Below are 19,025 nucleotides of genomic sequence, written 5' to 3' on the forward strand. Positions count from 1 at the left end.
CCATTCACATTCATTACCCTAAACTTAACTCAAGCCGTACGGTTTCTTTTCCCTTCGATCTGCAAACGTTGAGTAATCCCCGCAACACCCTTCCAGACCAAGTCAAAAAATGAATGATCAAACACCTGGGAAATTCCGCAGACTTCAAAGAAATGACAAACAATTAAATGACTTCCAATGAGGCTAGCCAAGAAGAGTTAGATTTTGGTTACTTGTTTGTGTTAGGCACTGTATCAAATTATTAAACTGCAGACTCATCACGATTTATTAAAATCTAACATCTAACATAATTCAAGAAACCGTATTAAGAAAAGGATGGATTGTGAAATCAGTAAAATGTTTCTCTAATTCAGGGAATCTATTGGGAAATCGTTCATGTTCATAAACATTACAATCAAGTTTTTCAAAGTCTGCTCGACATGAGAATGCCATTGTGCTGATGTTATCTGCTTCTATCACATGTTGATATAGATCAATATCAAGTTCTTCTATGAAGTCGTACTCAGTAGAAAGAGAAATCGGTTGTTCCTCATTAATTCTAGACGGAAAGTTAATAGGTCCTTGCATAGTCCTTACCGTAATGTTCTCAGGTAGGGAAGTTTCAGTGGACAATAACGTGGATGGGATAGAGAAAAGAGAGACAATAGAAAGAGTATAAACCAAAGTCATTAGCCCAAAGAATGAGGAGATCGCTTGGAGCAACGATGCTAAGGGGAACGAAGAACTGAGCTGTAGGATTTCGTTGTAAGTACAAAAACCATTCTTCATCACGAAATCGTTTGCAACCCAGTGTTCAAAGAATGACAACCATCGATCGAACTCAGTCTGATCAACCATCACGTCCCAATTCTGCAAGGTGGTTATTTAAAATTGCACGAAATCAAACAAAGAATCTTGTGCAATATTATAAGAGAGAAAAATAATCCTTTGTCAAGAAATCGGGAGTTAAGAACTGAATCTTCATATACTATCCGATAAGAAAAATGTTATCACCTCTCTGGTTAAATTTTAAAAAAACCATCATTTTCATTTTTTTATTGAGAATAGATTGCAGTGACGAGCAAAAGAAAAATAGTGACAAGGTACAAGCCAAGATTTGAAAAAAAAAACTCCTGCTTACGATTCGAAAAAGAATGGGGGCTCAAAGTGGAGATAGACCTACCATTTTTTGAACGAACTCCCATTCGAGTTGGTTTAGGTGTTGGTTTGAAATGTTCGCAGCTTCAGCCCAGTCTGCATTTGATACTCTGTCATATGTGTCCGAGTCATGAAGGAATTTCGAAGCCACCACAAGTGCAGGCAAATAGAGATCAGTCGGATCAGAAGATTCAAACCAAACCTTGAAGAAACACACTTAGAAAGAATATTAACAAAGCAACTAAACTTATATTTCCAGCTCTACTGTGAACAGATCATCAGCTTTCAACTGCGCTATTATTTCTATATCTTCCTTTTGTCTCTTAAAACTTAGAAAAAAGAACTTTAGCTTACATGTAATAGCTCCTCTAAGTGATTTTAATAGCTGTAACTAATGATTAGGTCTTAGGGCTCCGGTTCATTTAGTTATTCACGAATGAGTGTCCTCCTACACTTTACCCCACATTTGCAGCACTTCATTTTCTGACATTCCACGAACATAAGCAGAAACTTAGGAAAAAAAACATTGAAAGAATCTTACCTTGTCGTTAACTCTTAGTCGATCAAGATAAACCATGGCAACGACGAGCGTACACGGATCTGCATATCCGCGACCTGATATGCTCGCTGACGTTTCCGGTCTCATGTAGTCGAAAGGGGACCGCTTGTTGAAAAAATCCACGACAAGTTCTTAAAAAGTTCATATAAACAAGTAAAACATCTTCTCAAAGTTCGAAGCTAGTAACTCTGCAGATTTGATTCTCAGCAAGAAATCTTCCATTGCATCTATTACAACAACCTTACAAGGTGTTTACATTGAAATTACCGAATTCTAAATGAGCGTTATCTTATCAGTAGAAGAACGACTTTTTGATGAATTGAAAGTAGAAGCACATTCCACGTATTTCCGCGATGAACATTCTTGTTCTCCTTGCTTTTTTTACATTCCTCCTAGTGGTTTACACAATGACGAATCTTTGCAACATCAAATCAAACATGCAAACGATCACTTTCAAAGCAAAATGTCGAAATGAAACAACCATGGTAAGCTGAAACCGTAAAATGGACAGGACAAGAAAAGTCACTTTTCTACTTTCCACAAAGTCAAAGTAATTTCTACTTTCCTAACACATAAACGAAGAAATAAACACTCAAAAATGAAAACGTACCAGAAAGCGGCAAATTGATGGTATGAGGTTGTTTCGCCCCGTAACATAATGTTCTTCTAATTCGCCTTCTAACTCGTCTAAAATCAGGAAACTGTGGAGCCATGGCCTAAAATCGATACTTTTCAGTGGAGTGAAGATTTTCCCTGCAGCAGAGCAAACAGGCAAAACACTGCCACGATTCGATACAAAAGTGCAATACAATCCCAAACATGCGAAAGCCTCAGGAATTCAATAAATTGGTATATAATAAAGTTGGTTGCCGTTTCTTACATGCTGCAATAAAAACGTTAGAAAAATACAAGGAAAAAAGTGGAAAAAGCTCAATACGTCAAGTATAACAAGAGCCAGCTTTAGATCTAGAACATGGAAAGGCTTCCCGAAGATAAAAATAAATAACAAATTAAAAATTAATGAACGATAGTAAAGAGCAGTCTTCGCAAAGCACGACACTTCCCCCAACCGGAACCTCCACAAAATTGCAAATTCTTCAAAGATACGACTAAAGAATCGAACAACTCACGTATTGGGAAGCAAGCAAAGAATAGAAACTGGGTGGAAAATCGAACGCGTGATATCCTCACAATCCCAGGAAAAACAGGAAAGAGGAAAGAGGAAGACAGCGGCGCGCGACCATAGCGAGTGTCGCGACACGTTCATTACCGTCGGGGCGAGCATATGAGGTTCGAGCACGTTTTTCGCCACCGCCAAGCATTGCCTTTAGGCTTTCGCTGAGGACCTTAATGACAGTGAAAACAAATCAATTAAAGTTCACCGTTCAATAGCTTAAGGTTAGTAATAATAAGAATATGGATTCGGACCAGTACTTGTGATATACTTTCTTTGTTTTTTTACTTGCTTTTCTAGTTCTGATAAGAAGCTCTGATCTTCTATCATCATGGAAGGATAGGAGGATTACATCAGAAGGATGTAGAAAGAATGCAAAACTCAAAAAATCAAAGAGTTATGAGTATGGTTGGAGCAATATTCTCCACGATGTCGACGGATAATGCACGCAACGGCGGAAGTCAAGCCAGCACCTTGTCGATGAGTTTGTTCCGGATTTGCTCAAGAGGAAACTTGGCGGCGGTCGTGCAAACAAACCAAGGTTGAGGAAAAGCTGAGAAAGCAGAGTGAACGATTATTATAAGTGATTTCAGCGATGACAGAATTGACTACGTTATCTATTGGTTCCTCCACCAAACATTGGAGGAATTGAAGAAATTGCAGACGAAGGCAGGGTTGGATTTCGGGAGTTCTAGAAGTACGTATTGATTACGAAACATATGTATATCGAATGAATGTTTCGTGACGTGCAGAAGGGATGTACTGTGGTAGCAGAAGGGTACTTGAGCGATCTTTGGTAATGGTATGGGTGTGATCACGAGATAGGTCAGCGGGACATAGGGTGATTAATGTGATGGTTTTGTAGTGATGTTCTCTGCTTGTTCTTTGTTTTCGGTGGGGCACCATTACGGAATTGAAGGCATGATCACGGATCACAGATGCAAATAACTATTACGCCTTATCCACTAATAATCGTACCATCTACCCTATCATCGACATCGATGCTGGTAAAGAGGCTTGACCTTAAATAATCTTCGCTGTTGTGGTCGCTCATTATACATGCCATCTTATCGTGCAGTAGTGCGGCAGAGTAGGTCAGCCTGCCCACTCAACTCAATAATTGGCCTCTGTCCTGATGTTTGGATCAGGATCTCATTCTGTACTGTTATTTCAACCTCTGTTCACAATTCAATATAACTTGTCCTTTGTGGAAATATTCGGCATTGTAAAGGCCTATAATTTTGGCGATCATCTTATCAAGACGACCACCCACTAAGCTTGCTTCTCCACGACCGTACACGATGGCAATTCCTGGTTATGTGGTTCCTAGTAAGCACATTGTCACCGTTCGTCTGCTAATAAATATTTAATCAGCGAACCACCTATCATCGACCCCGATGATAGATAAGGGGCGTGGTATAAAGTACCATTCGCTGTTATGGTTATTTTCGTGGCATAACGACTTGTACCGTCCAAGAGTGCAGCAGACAACGCTCTGCCCACTCACCACTTCGCTCACATTATTCTCTGCCTACTGTATAATAAATACATTCCATTGAACCACCGTTTCGGTCTGTTCAATTAGGGTGATAAAACCTCTAGGTCTCTAGTCACCCACTTATATAGTCTGGTGCATCAGCTGGGAATCGAACCTGCGGCAATATCATCGACCCCGGTGATGGATAAGGGGCGTGGTATAAAGTACCGTTCGCTGTTATGCTTATTTTCGTGGCATAATGACTTGTACCGTCGAAGAGTGCGGCAGACAACGCTCTGCCCACTCATAACTTCGCTCACATTATTCTCTGCCTACTGTATAATAAATACATTCCACTGAATCACCGTTTCGGTCTGTTCAGTTAGGGTGATAAAACCCCTAGGTCTCTAGTCACCCACATTATATACCACCATACAGTGGGGCACAAGCTCAGGCACCCTATTTCTGTAGTGCAAAAGAAGGAAACTAATATTTCCTTCGCGCCAACTGAGCCTCAATTCTGTTTCGAATGCCGGCAATTATTCTCTGCTCTTAACTTCATTGCTCTTCTTTTGATAAACATTACCACTGAATCACCGTTTACATCGCACCTCAAAGACATTAGTCGTGATACGAAATACTGCGGGATCAATTGCGTGTATTGTGGTTTACCGCATAACACGCTTTTGTTCAACATCTGCGGTCTGCAAGGATTTTCTACTCGTCTCCGCCCACCCAACTGCAAGCTCTACCTCCAGTCGTCAACTCAAAGGGAATTCTAGATCCAACATTTTCCGAAGTAACAAGAAGAATTTAAAAACTAAGCAAATACGACACTTCTCTAACGTAATGTATAGATCCTTTTTTGTTGTGTCGTCAGAGTGTTCCGATCTCGGAACATGATAATTGATAATTTTTTAAGGTTTGTTGCTGTACTGCCCCATCTTTGCCGGTCATATGGCAAGGCAAAAAATTTGCAGGACATCATCATAGTTTATTCTGCGTGTCCTCCTGATATTTGGACCAGGAACCCAATTCTGTATTGTTATTCTACACTTTTGGCAACAGTATCATATATCACTTGTGCAAACAAACGGCATCTTATCAAGATGACCGCCCACGAAGGTTGTTTATTAACGACGGAAATTAGTAATTCCTTCGCACCATCACATTTCGGTGCATCGCCTAAATTTAATAAAAGCTGAGATTCTGAAACGGATCACAAAGTCCACCCAACCCTTCGCTTTCAAAAGCAAACTAATAGCTGCTTAAGCGTATTTCTTGAGTCTAAAGTCACTGCCTCCAGGGTACCATCGCTACGATTTCTCTTGCGACACCATGGCACCAGTTTTTCACTAAAAAATCTGTATTGCTGAGGTCAAAACGCTTCGAACAGACGAGAAAAAGTATGGAGAATATCTCAGTGCAACAAATTTGCTTTCTGGGATCATAGAGACAATCAAAATGAGCAGAAACGCTCTTCAGGTATTGATCAATAAATTGTAAAAACAAAAATACGAAGAAGCAAGATCGAGTGCCTGAGTCACAGAAATGAATCACATGGGGAGAACATCGCCAGAAAGATGAAAATAACGCAGAGAAGGCCAGAACACAAAAATCAGCATAAATAAATGGCACTCACACAGATCAACAGAACTCAACAGAGCCAACTGCGACTGATGAAAGCGGAGAAAGTCTTCTTACACTAAATGACACATTGGTCTTCGTTCGTTCTATTCTACCACTGAACCACAATACATTATGGCACAAGCCCAAGTACAATATCTCTGCAGTGGAAAGAAGGAAACTAGTAATTCCTTCGCACAATTACTCTGCCCTCATTGTACCGTATAAATACAGTATAATCGCTGTGTCACTCTTCGTTTATTTATCTTCTTAGTGTGGTTTATCTCTTGGTTGCTCTCTTTTCTGTTGTATTGTAACTCTTATTATTAACATTGTTATTGTTATTGTAGGTTCAATCCTCCAAGTTTGAGGGATTGCCGAATAAATTTGAATATCCCGCGTAGCACAGATGAACATCATAACTTAACTGTCGAACGCCAATACATTAACGACCCGTAATAAACATCCACTAAACCGCCGTTCTGATCTGTTCAAAAAGAGTGTTGGAACCCTCGGTCTCTTGCACTTCCACTAAACTCTCCCTCTTCCACTAAACAGCCCTCCGCTTTGGGCGATCTCGACAGGTGCGACATCGTTACCTTATTACATCACCTGCTGTCCCGATACGATAGCCTCGAAAGGGCTTCCCAAACGCCAGTGCAAATTCTGTTTTGTGGATGAAAATTACGACAACCATTATGCTAGAATGACCACGGTTTCCGGATCCATTATTCCGAACGTCGAAGGTCACGAAAATGAGTCTGTGTCTCCTCTCCATCAAAACAGCACACGAAGCCAGCTGTGGAGTCAAGCATGGGAATTGTAGTCACGGCTAAAGTTTCCATCTTTACTCCGCAAGGACACGAAGCTACGAAGCGCCAAGAATGAATGCATAATCCGCTTCAACGGTAATTTCCATCGTCTGCGCCAATTGAGCCGAATCCACCTGTACGATCTAACGCCGTCAACGTCCAGCCACCATCCACACTTTGTCATGCTACATTCGAACCGAACTACCAATCTAGGCGTACGAACAAATCTTCAATCGTAGACTTTAGATTGTTATAGTGGTTTCTTTATCCTCAACGTTGTCGCCCGCAGCAGTATCATCGGCGCCGAGAACAAAGAGCGTGGTCTTGCACTGTCTTCGTTGTTCTGATTACTTAGTGTATATCTCATCTGCATGGTCCAGTAATGTGGCAGAGAACGGTCTACCCAATTAACTCAATAATTCGCCAGCATTGCACAATTTTATCTGAATGTACTATAGTAAACCTTCCACTGAACCACCGTTTTGGTCTCTTCAAAAAGGGTCTCTCTCTCTGACACTCACTAAATACATACACCCTTCCAATTTTGCAAATGGAATTAGAGGAGGGAAGAACCGTGCAATACCTATTGGGATACGAGGGCAAGGGTAAGTACGATGTATATTACAATATAATACACCGCTACATGCAGGAGACCGCCCTATTAGACTTTCCTTCAGACCTTTTCCTCAAAAGAAAGACACAGTAGAGGATATGGGGATCATTGCTTTACGTTTGGGCCTAGGTATCACGAAAAGGTTAGTAGGATATCATGTCGGTGCACTGGCGCACTTCTTAGGTCTCGTTTCTAGGATGGGCATGAAGATTCAACGGACAGTGCTAAGAGCAGCGAACATGGGATTGATGGTTCGACGGCGCTATTGAAGGCAACGGATTAACGTTGAGTTTCGCAGCCTTTCTTCGGACTAGTGAACTCATTCTCCTGCGTGTTTTTGACTTTATATTTCATAGAGAGTCAGTTTGGCGGTCAATCATCAACAAGCCTAAAATCCACGGGAGAGTGGTATTATTTTGATAGAATTACAACTCAAAAAAAATTATGGGGTTCTTTCTGTGATGCATCTTCGCATATTAAAGCATCCTATTTTACTGGAGCGCTATTGGAAGTAGTTTTGAGCTACTTTTTTACTCACATCTAATTTCATAGTGCACCTGCCGCTTCAGCTACAGGACATGGGATCGACTCAGGAAAATTTTGGTGGTTGACAGATGGAAGTCTTTGAAAGCTTTACCAGCGTATCTCGATACATCTACTGTCTAGAAAGTCATTTCACATGTGGATAAACTTTTGTGCACTGCATTAGATGGTTTTCTTTCTCACATAATTTGTTTTATTGTCATTCTCATTGTTTTCACTGCTGCTCATTCGCCCTAGCGCTATTTCTTGCTCAGGTTCTCGATTACTTCGTTTTTGTTTCAGAATCTGCATTTCGGAATGTATTAATGAATATCCTCTGTTGCTTTCGTAAGAAAATAGTGTTTCTTCTTCTCTCGATTTGAGTAGTGATTTGGTAATAACTGTATTAGTTATATGGAGTACGTAAAACTGTTATGTGTTCCTTTTTTGTAGAGTGTCGATAAAGTCCATTCCGCCGTGTCCCTTAGACGTTAAGGATGTTTCACCGTGGAATATTGGAGATGAAATGACTCTAAACGTTAAAAAATCAATTTACTGTCGTTTCATGACTAAAAATCCAAAAATTGAGTTGTGCTATTGTGTATTATGCTTAGAAATTCAGACGTTATCGCTGGAAACATAAAATTATCGCATTATGGGAGCACCTCTAGAGTTATGAATTATTTCCCTTGGTCTAAAAAAAAACAGAACAGCTTGATCGTTGACATTTACTAATACCTTGTGTGTTCTTGATACAGGAAAGGGATGCGGTATAGTAAATAAATTTTTTTCCTGATAAAGAAAAGATGGAAGTACAGTTAGAATTTACAATACAATACATGCTGCTGAGAGCATTCCGCTTCGCATGTGGAAGAGAGGGATCAAATTTCTGTCACTATGTCAGTGATGGGGCGGGTGTAGTGTAGCGGTTAGAGGTTCCGCTTCCTGCACAATCGATCGGAGGTTCGTATCCGCCCTAGTGCTCACCAAGCCTTTCATCCCTCCGCGGTCGATAAATTGGTACCATACTCGTCTGGGAGGATAAAAGCACTGACTTGACACATCGGCTAGCCACCGCAAGTCATTGTATAGGCCAGATACACGTTCGTAAACCTCAAACGATTCTGAATTGAAGTGAACGTGGGGGCGTATCCCAGCGGATTGATCAACGCTAGGAACTTTATCCTTTAACTTTCATGTCAGTGATAGGTGAGTTGAGACATATCTGTCAAGAAAACTAAAATTAGCTGAGCCAAACTTGTGCTGCATCTCACCGACATCGGATCAGAACCCTGGACACCTGAATCCTTCACGATATTAAAGGCAGCGTATTACGAAACTGACTTGGTGTGAAAAACTGACCGAAGACCTAGAAAACAACAGTTTCGGGAATAGATTACAAGTGCGAGGGTGGTCATGCTCAATTATTCCCAATCGTCATCAAACACATTGTGAGAAACAGTATTCGTTCGTACGAGGTAAGAAGGAATGCTGCTGAAGGAACCAGGAAGTGTGCAAGGGTGGCGCGTTCTAATGCACCTCGTAGGAACTATAGCGACTCTCACGCCGTTTTTTAAGATGAATGGAGGAAAATTAAGTGCTCTACCCTCATATTCGTAACTTATTCATTGAACTCTATCTTTTCTATCAGATTTCCACTATATGTGAATTTGAAACGCTACCTTTAAACGCACTATACGGAAACCGTCGACTCGATGGTCAGATTTCTTTGCCAATTCCTTTAAACAGAGATCAAGTGCTATTTGTATAATTTAATACAGGAGGAGCCAGTGGGGAATTTTCGCACATGATCGGGAAGTGGAAATATTGTAGGCGCTCGCCACGACGGATCGAAGATTAATCGAAAATCCACATAAAAATCCCTATGTAGTATATAAAAGTACACAAAAATGAATATAGGATATGTAAAATACTCTGTAAAACTGTACAATATAAAAAATTCTATATTATAAAATATAAATACATATCCTATTATAAAAAAACATAATTACATATAAATGTCACAATGTCATATAATTGTCATATAATTGCATGTCAATGTAAATTGTGAACCACATAAAAAGTGCTCAATAGTATGGAGGTGCAAATTGAGGTTAGGAGATTTTTTATTTAATCTCTTTTTTCTTTGTACACCAACTGGTTAGTGACAACTATTATATTTTGGCTATGGTATGCTCGAAACAATACGAATGACTGTGTTAAGCGCATTGGACGAGATTGTTTGATTCTGTAGGCTGAAACTAGTCCCAAATCCATACCTGAACAGCGGCAATTATATACGTTTCGCCGGGAGGTCAACGTTTCTCGTCGAATTCGTTCGATATTTCTGCTATGGTGCTGTTTCATCACGTGCAAATCATATTTTTGCTGTCCGTGCCCACTCCATTTTTTTACATTCCATATTTTTTTTTACCATATATGCTGTTTCGATTGGTGAAACAATAAATGTATACTCACATAGAGTTAGAAAGAAGTATGTCACTCATTCGTACATACCTACGTACGAGCTTTCTATCAACTTTCAGGATTTTGGAAATCTCCGAGAACACACTTCATCATGGAATGATTATGAGGCTTCTCTTTGTTTTTCTTTCATCTTTTCCTCCTAGTTTAACCTCGGATCCTGTAGAAGGACTTCTCCGGAATGTCCTTCTATCCATAAGAGGAGTTGGTGAAAAGGTGAGTTATTGATTATTGAGTTAGGAGGGCTTATTGAGTGCTCCACCGTGTTTTCTCCATATTTCGAGATCATAATGCTTACAAAATGTAGTACAGTAAGAACTAAAATACTTAATTTTAATTGGATTGGTTTACGCGCCTAGTTTCCCAATTTATCTCGATTCCAACTATCTTTCTTACAGGCTTTGTCCGTATTTCGAAAACAAAAAACGTAAAAAATAATACAGGTATGTAAGGTAAACTAAGTCAGTGAGAAATAACTATTATATGGTAAAAAAAATATAATTTCTCTAGTATTAGTAGTAATATCTCTAGTATAATGTAAATTCTGGCCATTATTTCATTTTTTTCTTTTTTTTTCACCAGGTCCTCTCTAGCATTCCTATTCCCAATTCCAATGATTTCATGAGTGGTCCCAGTGCTGCATTTTCAATGGACGACAAGTCTACTTACGCCGTGAAATCGTTTGGTGAAGTGAGATTTGATGATATTTATTACGCTTTTTTTACAGAATTTATGCTTACGAATATAATTTAAATAATAATTTGATAGAATAATAGTAATAATAAGATAATTTCCCAATATTTATTGTTTAGCTAAATAAACGAGGTGAAATAAATAAATTCAAAAATTAACCTTTTCAAACTGATCTTTTTTTTAGTTCCTTAACACATGCCCAGCTTCGCTTCCCGTCCCGTTGTTGAGTGGTTCTTGGCACGTCACTTATGTGAACAGAAAATGGATGCAAACAATTCTCGCTGATCTGGACGAGGTGAAACCAAGCATTTTTCATTTTAAATTTTCATTGATTTTTTTCCTGCTTTGCTTCCAAATGAAAATATGTCATTAATTTTCATTCTTTCTTTCATGTTTTCGTTAATTTTCATATGTGACTGCTTAGCATTTTTTCATTGTTCGTCCAAAAATTTCTACGGTAATAGAGAACTGATCATTTTTACCATATGTACTTGCGAGCGAAATCACCGAATTCAGCTTTTTTGGCGATATACCGAGTAATCGGTTCCCTAAGCTTTTCCCTAAGCTTTTTTTATTAGTTTTTTTTTCTCCTAATCACCTTGTAGCGGTACAAGTAACTCATATTAATTTTGAGCAAAAAAACCTATTGCGTATTTAAAAATTTGATGTTGTTATTGGGTCTGTGTGGTCCACAAAAAAAGAGTTTTGTGGAGTCCCTAGCACTCCGGAGGACCAGTGAGCTTCTGGACTTGGAAGTGGCCAAGAGAGTGACCCTAGTGTCTAGTGGTTTTACTTTCTTTCGATTCTTTTAGTTTCTTCAATCAATCGCTATGAAGAATTGACTCTTTGGATAGCAGACTGTATTTTTTTTCCAGAAATTGTGGTTGTTTCTTTTAAGGTCATCGATCTTCTAGCGAGTGGACAACGATTACCCGTTCGTAAATCTCTGGGATCGATTTTCAGCCGTGATCTGCAGATATCGTGTCTAAAGATGGAATGTTGGTTGTTTATTTGAGTCTAAAAATTTTCGTCTCTAGGATCTATAAGGGTTTCATCTGCTGACAAAAATTTTAAATCTTTCCATTCGAATCGAAGATTCGTGATGCCCCCAGGTTGGACACAGCCGCCGTTAGAATGAAGAAAAGTTGATGGGACCTCATGATGTTCCGATCCTACTCGGATTCGACATATGGCTATCGATTGGCTTGAAATCGTGATGTGATCAAGCAATTAATCAATAAGCAAAACACACTTATGTTAAGCTTGTACTTATATTTATACTTCTACTTATACTTTTCTTACTTATACTTATATTTGCCGAGGCGACCGCGATGCTTACGCTAGAATTCGCTCTCTTGATCTCTGGATGACGCACTATTGCTTCGCTTCCGGGATCTTCATGAAGGCTTCATTCCCGGGTCCAACACCAACATCGACGTGACGGTACTTATTTTTTCGTCGCGGTGCGTCCGATTTAAGCATGTCGAAGACCAATGGACCGTGCCAGCGGGGGAGGGAGTGTGAATTCCAGCGCATGCGTCGCGGTCACCTTGACAAACATACGTGGCGGCTATTAATTCGCTGATTATCTGATCGCAACGCAATTTTTGTCTTGTTGTGTACTGTATCCGACTAAGATTGAAAAATATGAGGTTATGCTTCAAAATTTTCCTTCCTGAGTTTCTAGGAGATTCTTCGTTAGCGGACATATGGATGGTCTCGCAAATTACAAAAACCTAATTAAAGGGTTTTCACCATTGTTTCCTTTTCGCCATGTTTTGTTTAATCCTTCCAACCTCGTGAAGTTCTGTACTAAGGTGATTCTTCCAGAAAACCTACTAGAAATTCCTTCATTCCAGTCCTGAACGACAATGCAGCGTCACGTTTTGAGATCTCTTACCTGAAAAATGGTAGGAGAATGTCGTTGATCGGTGATGTTCTGAGAGACGTCGATAAATCCTTGCAATTTTCATTTGGGCCATCGTTGAATACAAAAAGTAAGTATGATCTATTTGCGTCTCAGTTTCTCTCTGTTTTCCACACTATCTATCTAGTCAAATAGACCCGACATAAAAAATCGTGTTTTAGTGATAGTCGCCTACTCCACGGATCATCCATCGCCGAGCCCATTCGACGTACTAGTCATCAGTCAAATAGATTTCTTCCCGAAATGCGAGAATCATCTGGTCCTGCAAAGAACACGAGGCAGTTCGAGAATCTTAGAGATTCTCAACGCAATGGGTGCAAATTTCCCCTCAAATCCCCTCGTAGAGATTTATTGTGAACAAATTCCAGATGCTAATAATGCTATTATTCAACCAATGAATCCACCAATTATTAAACCAAAGAGTTCAAATATAATAAATTGATACTTCTAAGTTTATTTTACTTCAAGGAAACAATTTTTGTGGTGAGTTCGTGTTTCATCGCCTACGGCATCACTTTGTCCGATTTTGTGACGGTGCTGGTTTCGGAAAGGTCGCTTGGGAAAGCAGCGACATTGATTCTTCGGGATCGACATGCATATTTGATAATAATTATCGTCGCAGCGGATAGCAGAACCAAACCGACGATTATTAGTGCTGGAAATATTCACATTCGTAGCAAAAATAAAGGGGTGAATAAAAATAAAGAAAATAACAACTAAATATAATGTAAATATAGTTAAAAAAGATTCAAAAGTGAAAATTTTAAAATTAAACAAAAAGAAGAAGGTATATGATGTAAAATAGCTATAATGTGAGCCCGACGGACAGGAATCGCTTGGGAACAGATTGCATCTAAGGATCTCCCATTCTCGGAATTTTTGGGTCATTTTAGTACCATTTAATTTTTCACATTCATTAAATGCAAGAAATTATTGATACAATGCCCTTTCCATGCTAAGCATGGATTCACATTTGCGAACAACAGAGGAATTGTCCTAGGCAATAAAATCCAAAAAATGTTGCAAATTGAATGAACCGTGGAATTTAAAACCCCATCTTTCTAAAGAGATGGTTTTTAGTCACTAATAAAATGACAATTATAAAATATTATTAATTGAATGTGAACATGATCCGGACCTCAATCTTTACGCATTAAATCGAAACGAACGAAAATTTTTCTTTTTGGACATAATAATACTTGGACGCATACGTACGTAATGGAAATCCAGGAGAGTGTGGAAATTCCTCTTACTTTTGAAATAATGCATCAGAGTTACCAATAAAACATTCAGAATCATTCTTTCTTTGATCAACATTGCACAAAGGAGCTCTGAGGCTAAGAATAAGGATCCGGAAGAAACCCATGTTCGACAATGACTAAGCCTGAGCATCCTGATGATCCAGTATCTGTCGTTTTAAAATGAACCACACCCGATGTTGCCATGATCTTTATATTTTGGCTTAGGTTTTGTCGAATTCACTCTCTTTAAGGATCGAGAGGGTGGAATCGATGGTGATTTATTAAATGAAACATCTTATTTGACCATCCAGAAATATCCTGCAAACTTATCTCAGTTAGAAGTGGGGGTGTCAAAAAAGATAAATAAGTATCCGGTCAGCCTTGCTAATATGTAGCCAGAGGTAATTTTTCTGAATAGTATTTTAAAGGCGTCATCCCACGAATCTCAGATGGTACGGATTTCAGGTGGAGTATTCGTATACGGGATAGTGGATTATGGGGATAAGGGAGATTCCGTCTATTTCCTCCTAATTGCCGTAAAAAACGGCCCGGACGATACGGCTTTGAGCGATCCGGCGCGCTATTTTCTACAACGAGTTCGATTGGAGCGCGCCAGCCCTGTGCACGCGCCGCATCTTCCTACCCGGGTTTTTACGGCAATTAGGATAAAATGGACGGAATCACCCCCTTTCCATAATCTACTATCTTAACTAAGAATACTCCACTTGGAACTCCGTACCACCTCAGATTCGTGGGGTGATGCCTTTGATGGAAGAATTTAAGAGCTCTAATTACACCAATCGATAGAGCTCGAGCACACGAATATTTTGGCTCTTAGATTTTATAAAAGGGATTCAATTGAGGCGAGTTATAAAAAAAAGATGAAAAAGATGCGTAATCCCGTCTTTTTCGTCTTTTGTCGAATAATTAGTGATTTTACTGTACTTAGAACCATCGAGGATTTTTCCGCCGCTGCTACATAACTGTGGGTGATTAATTAAATAATATAGTTGATTAGTTAAATAATATAAGAATAATAAGCGTAGTTAAATAATATAAAAATATATTAATTCATATATATAATATGTAATACATTAAAATATGTATATTAAATCAGCTTTAAATAAGTGGAGAGGTCCTGCATAATTTAAGGACGACTCTCTTGGCGAAATGGAAATCGTAACAATCTCGAGTGAAGTTGAACTCAATCCTAACAGTTCGCCTACTCATGGGACCTTGAAACTTTGAAAAAAAGAACTTACCTGTTTCCGTGAATGAAGTGAGAATGATGTAACGATTAGGGCATCGCACCTTAAGACCATAGCACTGTCGCTTCGTGTAACAATACGATTTCCGTATCAGTTCCGTAAATGAGCACTGATTCTACGAAAAAAAAGGAATTTAGAGAGTTACATGTTTCACCAATGGAATAAGCAGAAATAGGTAGATTCACCTACCTCTACTTCCCAGAAAAATCCTCTATCCATACATTTGATGGTTTCCTGAGTTGAGTCCAAATGTGGTCCATTTTCATTGAGCACAGTACAATTCAAAGCTGGTTCGCATGAATGAAGTGTCCCATTCAAATGTCCCTTACTGGAGATCACTCCCTGAAAATTCACCGATTAAGAGGAGAAGGATATGTGAAGGAGGTGAGAACATTTCTGGATAATGATTTATTCCGTAAACGTGCGGATGAGGAACGACGTAAACTCAGCACAATGTTGATTTTAAAGAGAATAAAAAGAGAAAAAAAGATATGGGAAAGTAGCCGAACCGAGAAAAGAGAGCTACCCCAATGGAGTCATTTCTTAAACAAATGTTGTGGACATATCTAGAAATATCCTGAGGAATTTTGTATAAAAAGAATAAAAACCGGCTATAGGTAAATCTTTGAGGAGTTTGTTCATGAAAAAATAATGAATTGAATAAATAATTGAAAAACTATGGACAGTTTTCAATATGGGAATTTTTCTTGGTATATTATGGTAAATATCTGCTTTAGGGGGCGATTATAGCGCAGACGGTAAGAGGTTCCGCTTCCTGCACGATCGATCGGAGGTTCGAATCCGCCCCAGTACTAAGCAAGCCTTTTCTCCATCCGGGGTCGATAAAATGGTACCAGACTTGTCAGGGAGGATAAGAACACTGGGACCTGATGCATCGGCTAGCCCCTTCATTGTGTAGGAGACCCTCGTAAACCTCACACGATTCTGAATTGAAGTGAACGTCTTGGCGCCGATCCCAAGTGGATTGATTAACGCCAGACACTTTATCCTTTATAAACTTTATATCTGCCTCAAAAATATCAGAGAAAAAAGAAATTGGAGGGGTTCGAAATGATTTCAAAAGTTTGTCAGTGTTTTATCTTTTGAGAGTTCTTCTAGGATCCAGCACTGATTTCATCAGATTATTACTTTGTAGTTTTTTTCTCTCGTTCCAAACTTCCTTTCGCATCATTCTTCCTCCTTTTCAAAGAATTTTTGACTATTCCACTGAGGCAACACTAAAAATTGTTATCCACTCTATCAAAAATATAATAGACCTTTTTTGGATGATAATAAGTGGAGTTTTAGGTTTTTTATGGAGTAAAAAATGGTGAAAATTGTGAGATCAGCTCCTCTTTTTCTAAGAATTTTTGATTATTCGACTGAGGCAACACTAAAAATTATTACTCACTTTTTTTTTGATAATAAGTGGAGTTTCAAGTTTTCAATGGAGTAAAAAGGGTGAAAAAATTGTGAGATCGGGTTACCTCGATGAAGCAGAAGACCTCATCCACGATTCCTATAAACTTCGAGACTGACATGAAGCTGATCACCACACGATGACGAAATTGTCTATGATCAGTCGTTGATTAATCAAGAAAAATATTCCCAATCATTCCTAATCAGTATTCCTGCTTCGGCAACGATAGGAAAAATACATGCGGATCATTTCTGGAAATTGTGCTTCATAAATATGGACAAATTTTTGCCCCCATAGAATTAGGGATACGATTTCGAGGAAAAAAAATTTCAGGCTTTTTTTTTGAATGTTGAAAAGGCTAAATTCCATTGGTTTTGTTGGTGCTTTTGAAGAATCTCTAATGAGGTTTTTCTGCTGAATTCAGTTAGTGGTAATTCTACATATTTTGATGAAGAAAAGCTCAACGGATGTTTTGGTGCTGCGCGCTAACGGATAGTTTTCTAATTTGTTAGGAGCCTTTCACCTTTACCGGCGATCTTCTACCTGATTGCTGGACAAAAAGCGCTTAGTGAAACGTAAAGTAAAACTAAACAAGTAAAATAAATAAAATAATGAAAAAGTAAAGGAGGTAAGTAAATAACTCACTAATTGCAATTTGCTCGTGGACGAGCCCAGATATATCCATAATCCTACTTGATTTTCCGAAGCCAATCAATAAAAGCAGTGATCACGCATCTCAACTAGACTAAAGTCCACAAATCTAAGTGGAAAAAAAAACACAGTTCGCTCTTTATTTAATTATCTATTTATTGAAAACACCTGCAGATGTGCCATAAAATAAAAAAAAATCTTTTTTTATCTGTGTGCCTTTTAAGATATTTTTTATTCGAGGGGCGAAAGTATCGAAGAAGGTGGATAGAGAAAAAATTATTAATAATTTCAATGCCGAACCGGGTTTAGAAGGGCTAAAAACTGGATTTTCTGAAGCCCCTGACGGAGCTGTAACTCCCCTTCTCATTGGAGTACACTATTACTCTATGCTAATAGTACTTCCACCGTACTTTTCCTGAAGAATATATTTTATGAAAACCTCCTTATCGTTTTAATTTCCTTTGTTTTCCTGGAGCTAATTTTCCATATGTGAAATAATCGAAATAGTCTTTCAATGAGGATACTCAGAGTTTTGTGTGCACCTTTTCGTGAGGTTTTCTCTTCTGGAAATTGTGTGTTTCCTTAAGATTCGTGCACACTGATTTTCCGAGACTTAGGTGGAATTCCTCAGGGTTATTTTTATCTGTTTTTTTAAAATCTTCATTTATTTATCTTTATTTGTTTTCATTTTTATCTACCTTATTTAAATTTATTAGAGTGCTTTTATTCTTTACAGTTTTTTTTAATGTACTTTTATCTATGAAAAGGAAGGTGAGCGAGACTAGACACGTGAGACTGAATGACCTGAGAAGTTCTTTGCATCTCCTGATTCTTCAATCATCTCAATCATCTTTATTTAAGTTTACAAGCATCATTTACAAACGTACATCATCACAATATAATTTACAGCGTGATCTACTTATTCTCCTTCTCACTGCAAGAAAAAAAAATAAGCAGATCCTTACTGAGCAACAATTTGTTTGTCAGGGATTATTCGAAAATTCAATGGAAAATTGATGATTTCCTAGGATTAGCTCTTTGCGTATTTCTTTTTAAGTGCAGTTTTAGCGAAATTTCAAGCCTTCAATGGGAAGCGAATCGTGACATCGGTCAGAAGGTCATTTTCTGGAAAACGATAAATCAGTTGTTTTTTTTTCCGGCTTCTGAATTTTCATAATCATTACCACGTTGAAAAGCGCCAGCAATATTGCGAAATTCTTTCTCCGAGTCATAAAAGAAGGGCTGAAAACGAAAAAATAGTGGAATAATTTAAATAATTATAAAAAAGCCTAGTTTTCAGTTCCTTATTTATTGTCCTTCGTAGGTGATGTGACACGAAAAAAAAAACTCACCATAGAAAAAGGAAATGGAGGAAGGTTGGGAGGCAGCGAACCCTGTAGAAGAGAAGCTGGAACAGCTAA

The 19,025-nt window shown here is 38.6% G+C and overlaps 3 protein-coding genes across 5 annotated transcripts; 1 reads left to right on the top strand and 2 right to left on the bottom strand.

The window, feature by feature from the left end:
* Positions 1 to 291: 291 nt before the first annotated feature.
* On the bottom strand, positions 292 to 5,044 carry RB195_013012 (uncharacterized protein; the record flags this gene model as incomplete). Of its 2 annotated transcripts, XM_064202640.1 has the most annotated exons (8): positions 292 to 849; positions 1,163 to 1,339; positions 1,679 to 1,827; positions 2,307 to 2,412; positions 2,827 to 2,882; positions 2,967 to 3,042; positions 3,344 to 3,423; positions 4,489 to 4,537. In XM_064202640.1, the coding sequence occupies 8 exons, from the start codon at positions 4,535 to 4,537 to the stop codon at positions 292 to 294; spliced, it is 1,251 nt and encodes a 416-aa protein (XP_064058521.1). The 2 variants fall into 2 exon arrangements, with proteins under 2 accessions (XP_064058521.1, XP_013300267.2); XM_013444813.2 differs by lacking the exons at positions 2,827 to 2,882; positions 3,344 to 3,423; positions 4,489 to 4,537 and adding an exon at positions 4,934 to 5,044 and having other exon boundaries at positions 2,938 to 3,042.
* Positions 5,045 to 7,232: 2,188 nt separating this feature from the next.
* On the top strand, positions 7,233 to 13,466 carry RB195_013013 (uncharacterized protein; the record flags this gene model as incomplete). 2 transcript variants are annotated; one of them, XM_013444815.2, is made up of 8 exons in its annotated part: positions 7,233 to 7,390; positions 7,463 to 7,540; positions 10,467 to 10,620; positions 10,987 to 11,094; positions 11,282 to 11,392; positions 11,996 to 12,095; positions 12,957 to 13,094; positions 13,186 to 13,466. In XM_013444815.2, the coding sequence occupies 8 exons, from the start codon at positions 7,233 to 7,235 to the stop codon at positions 13,464 to 13,466; spliced, it is 1,128 nt and encodes a 375-aa protein (XP_013300269.2). The 2 variants fall into 2 exon arrangements, with proteins under 2 accessions (XP_013300269.2, XP_064058522.1); XM_064202641.1 differs by having other exon boundaries at positions 7,336 to 7,390; positions 7,435 to 7,540.
* Positions 13,467 to 13,527: 61 nt separating this feature from the next.
* On the bottom strand, positions 13,528 to 17,074 carry RB195_013014 (uncharacterized protein; the record flags this gene model as incomplete). Its single annotated transcript, XM_013444816.2, has 4 exons — positions 13,528 to 13,679; positions 15,528 to 15,648; positions 15,723 to 15,875; positions 17,021 to 17,074. 4 exons carry the CDS (start codon positions 17,072 to 17,074, stop codon positions 13,528 to 13,530), a joined length of 480 nt encoding a protein of 159 aa, XP_013300270.2.
* Positions 17,075 to 19,025: the final 1,951 nt, after the last annotated feature.

The sequence above is a fragment of the Necator americanus genome, chromosome V (genome assembly GCF_031761385.1).
Source record: "Necator americanus strain Aroian chromosome V, whole genome shotgun sequence".
NCBI lineage: Eukaryota > Metazoa > Nematoda > Chromadorea > Rhabditida > Ancylostomatidae > Necator > Necator americanus.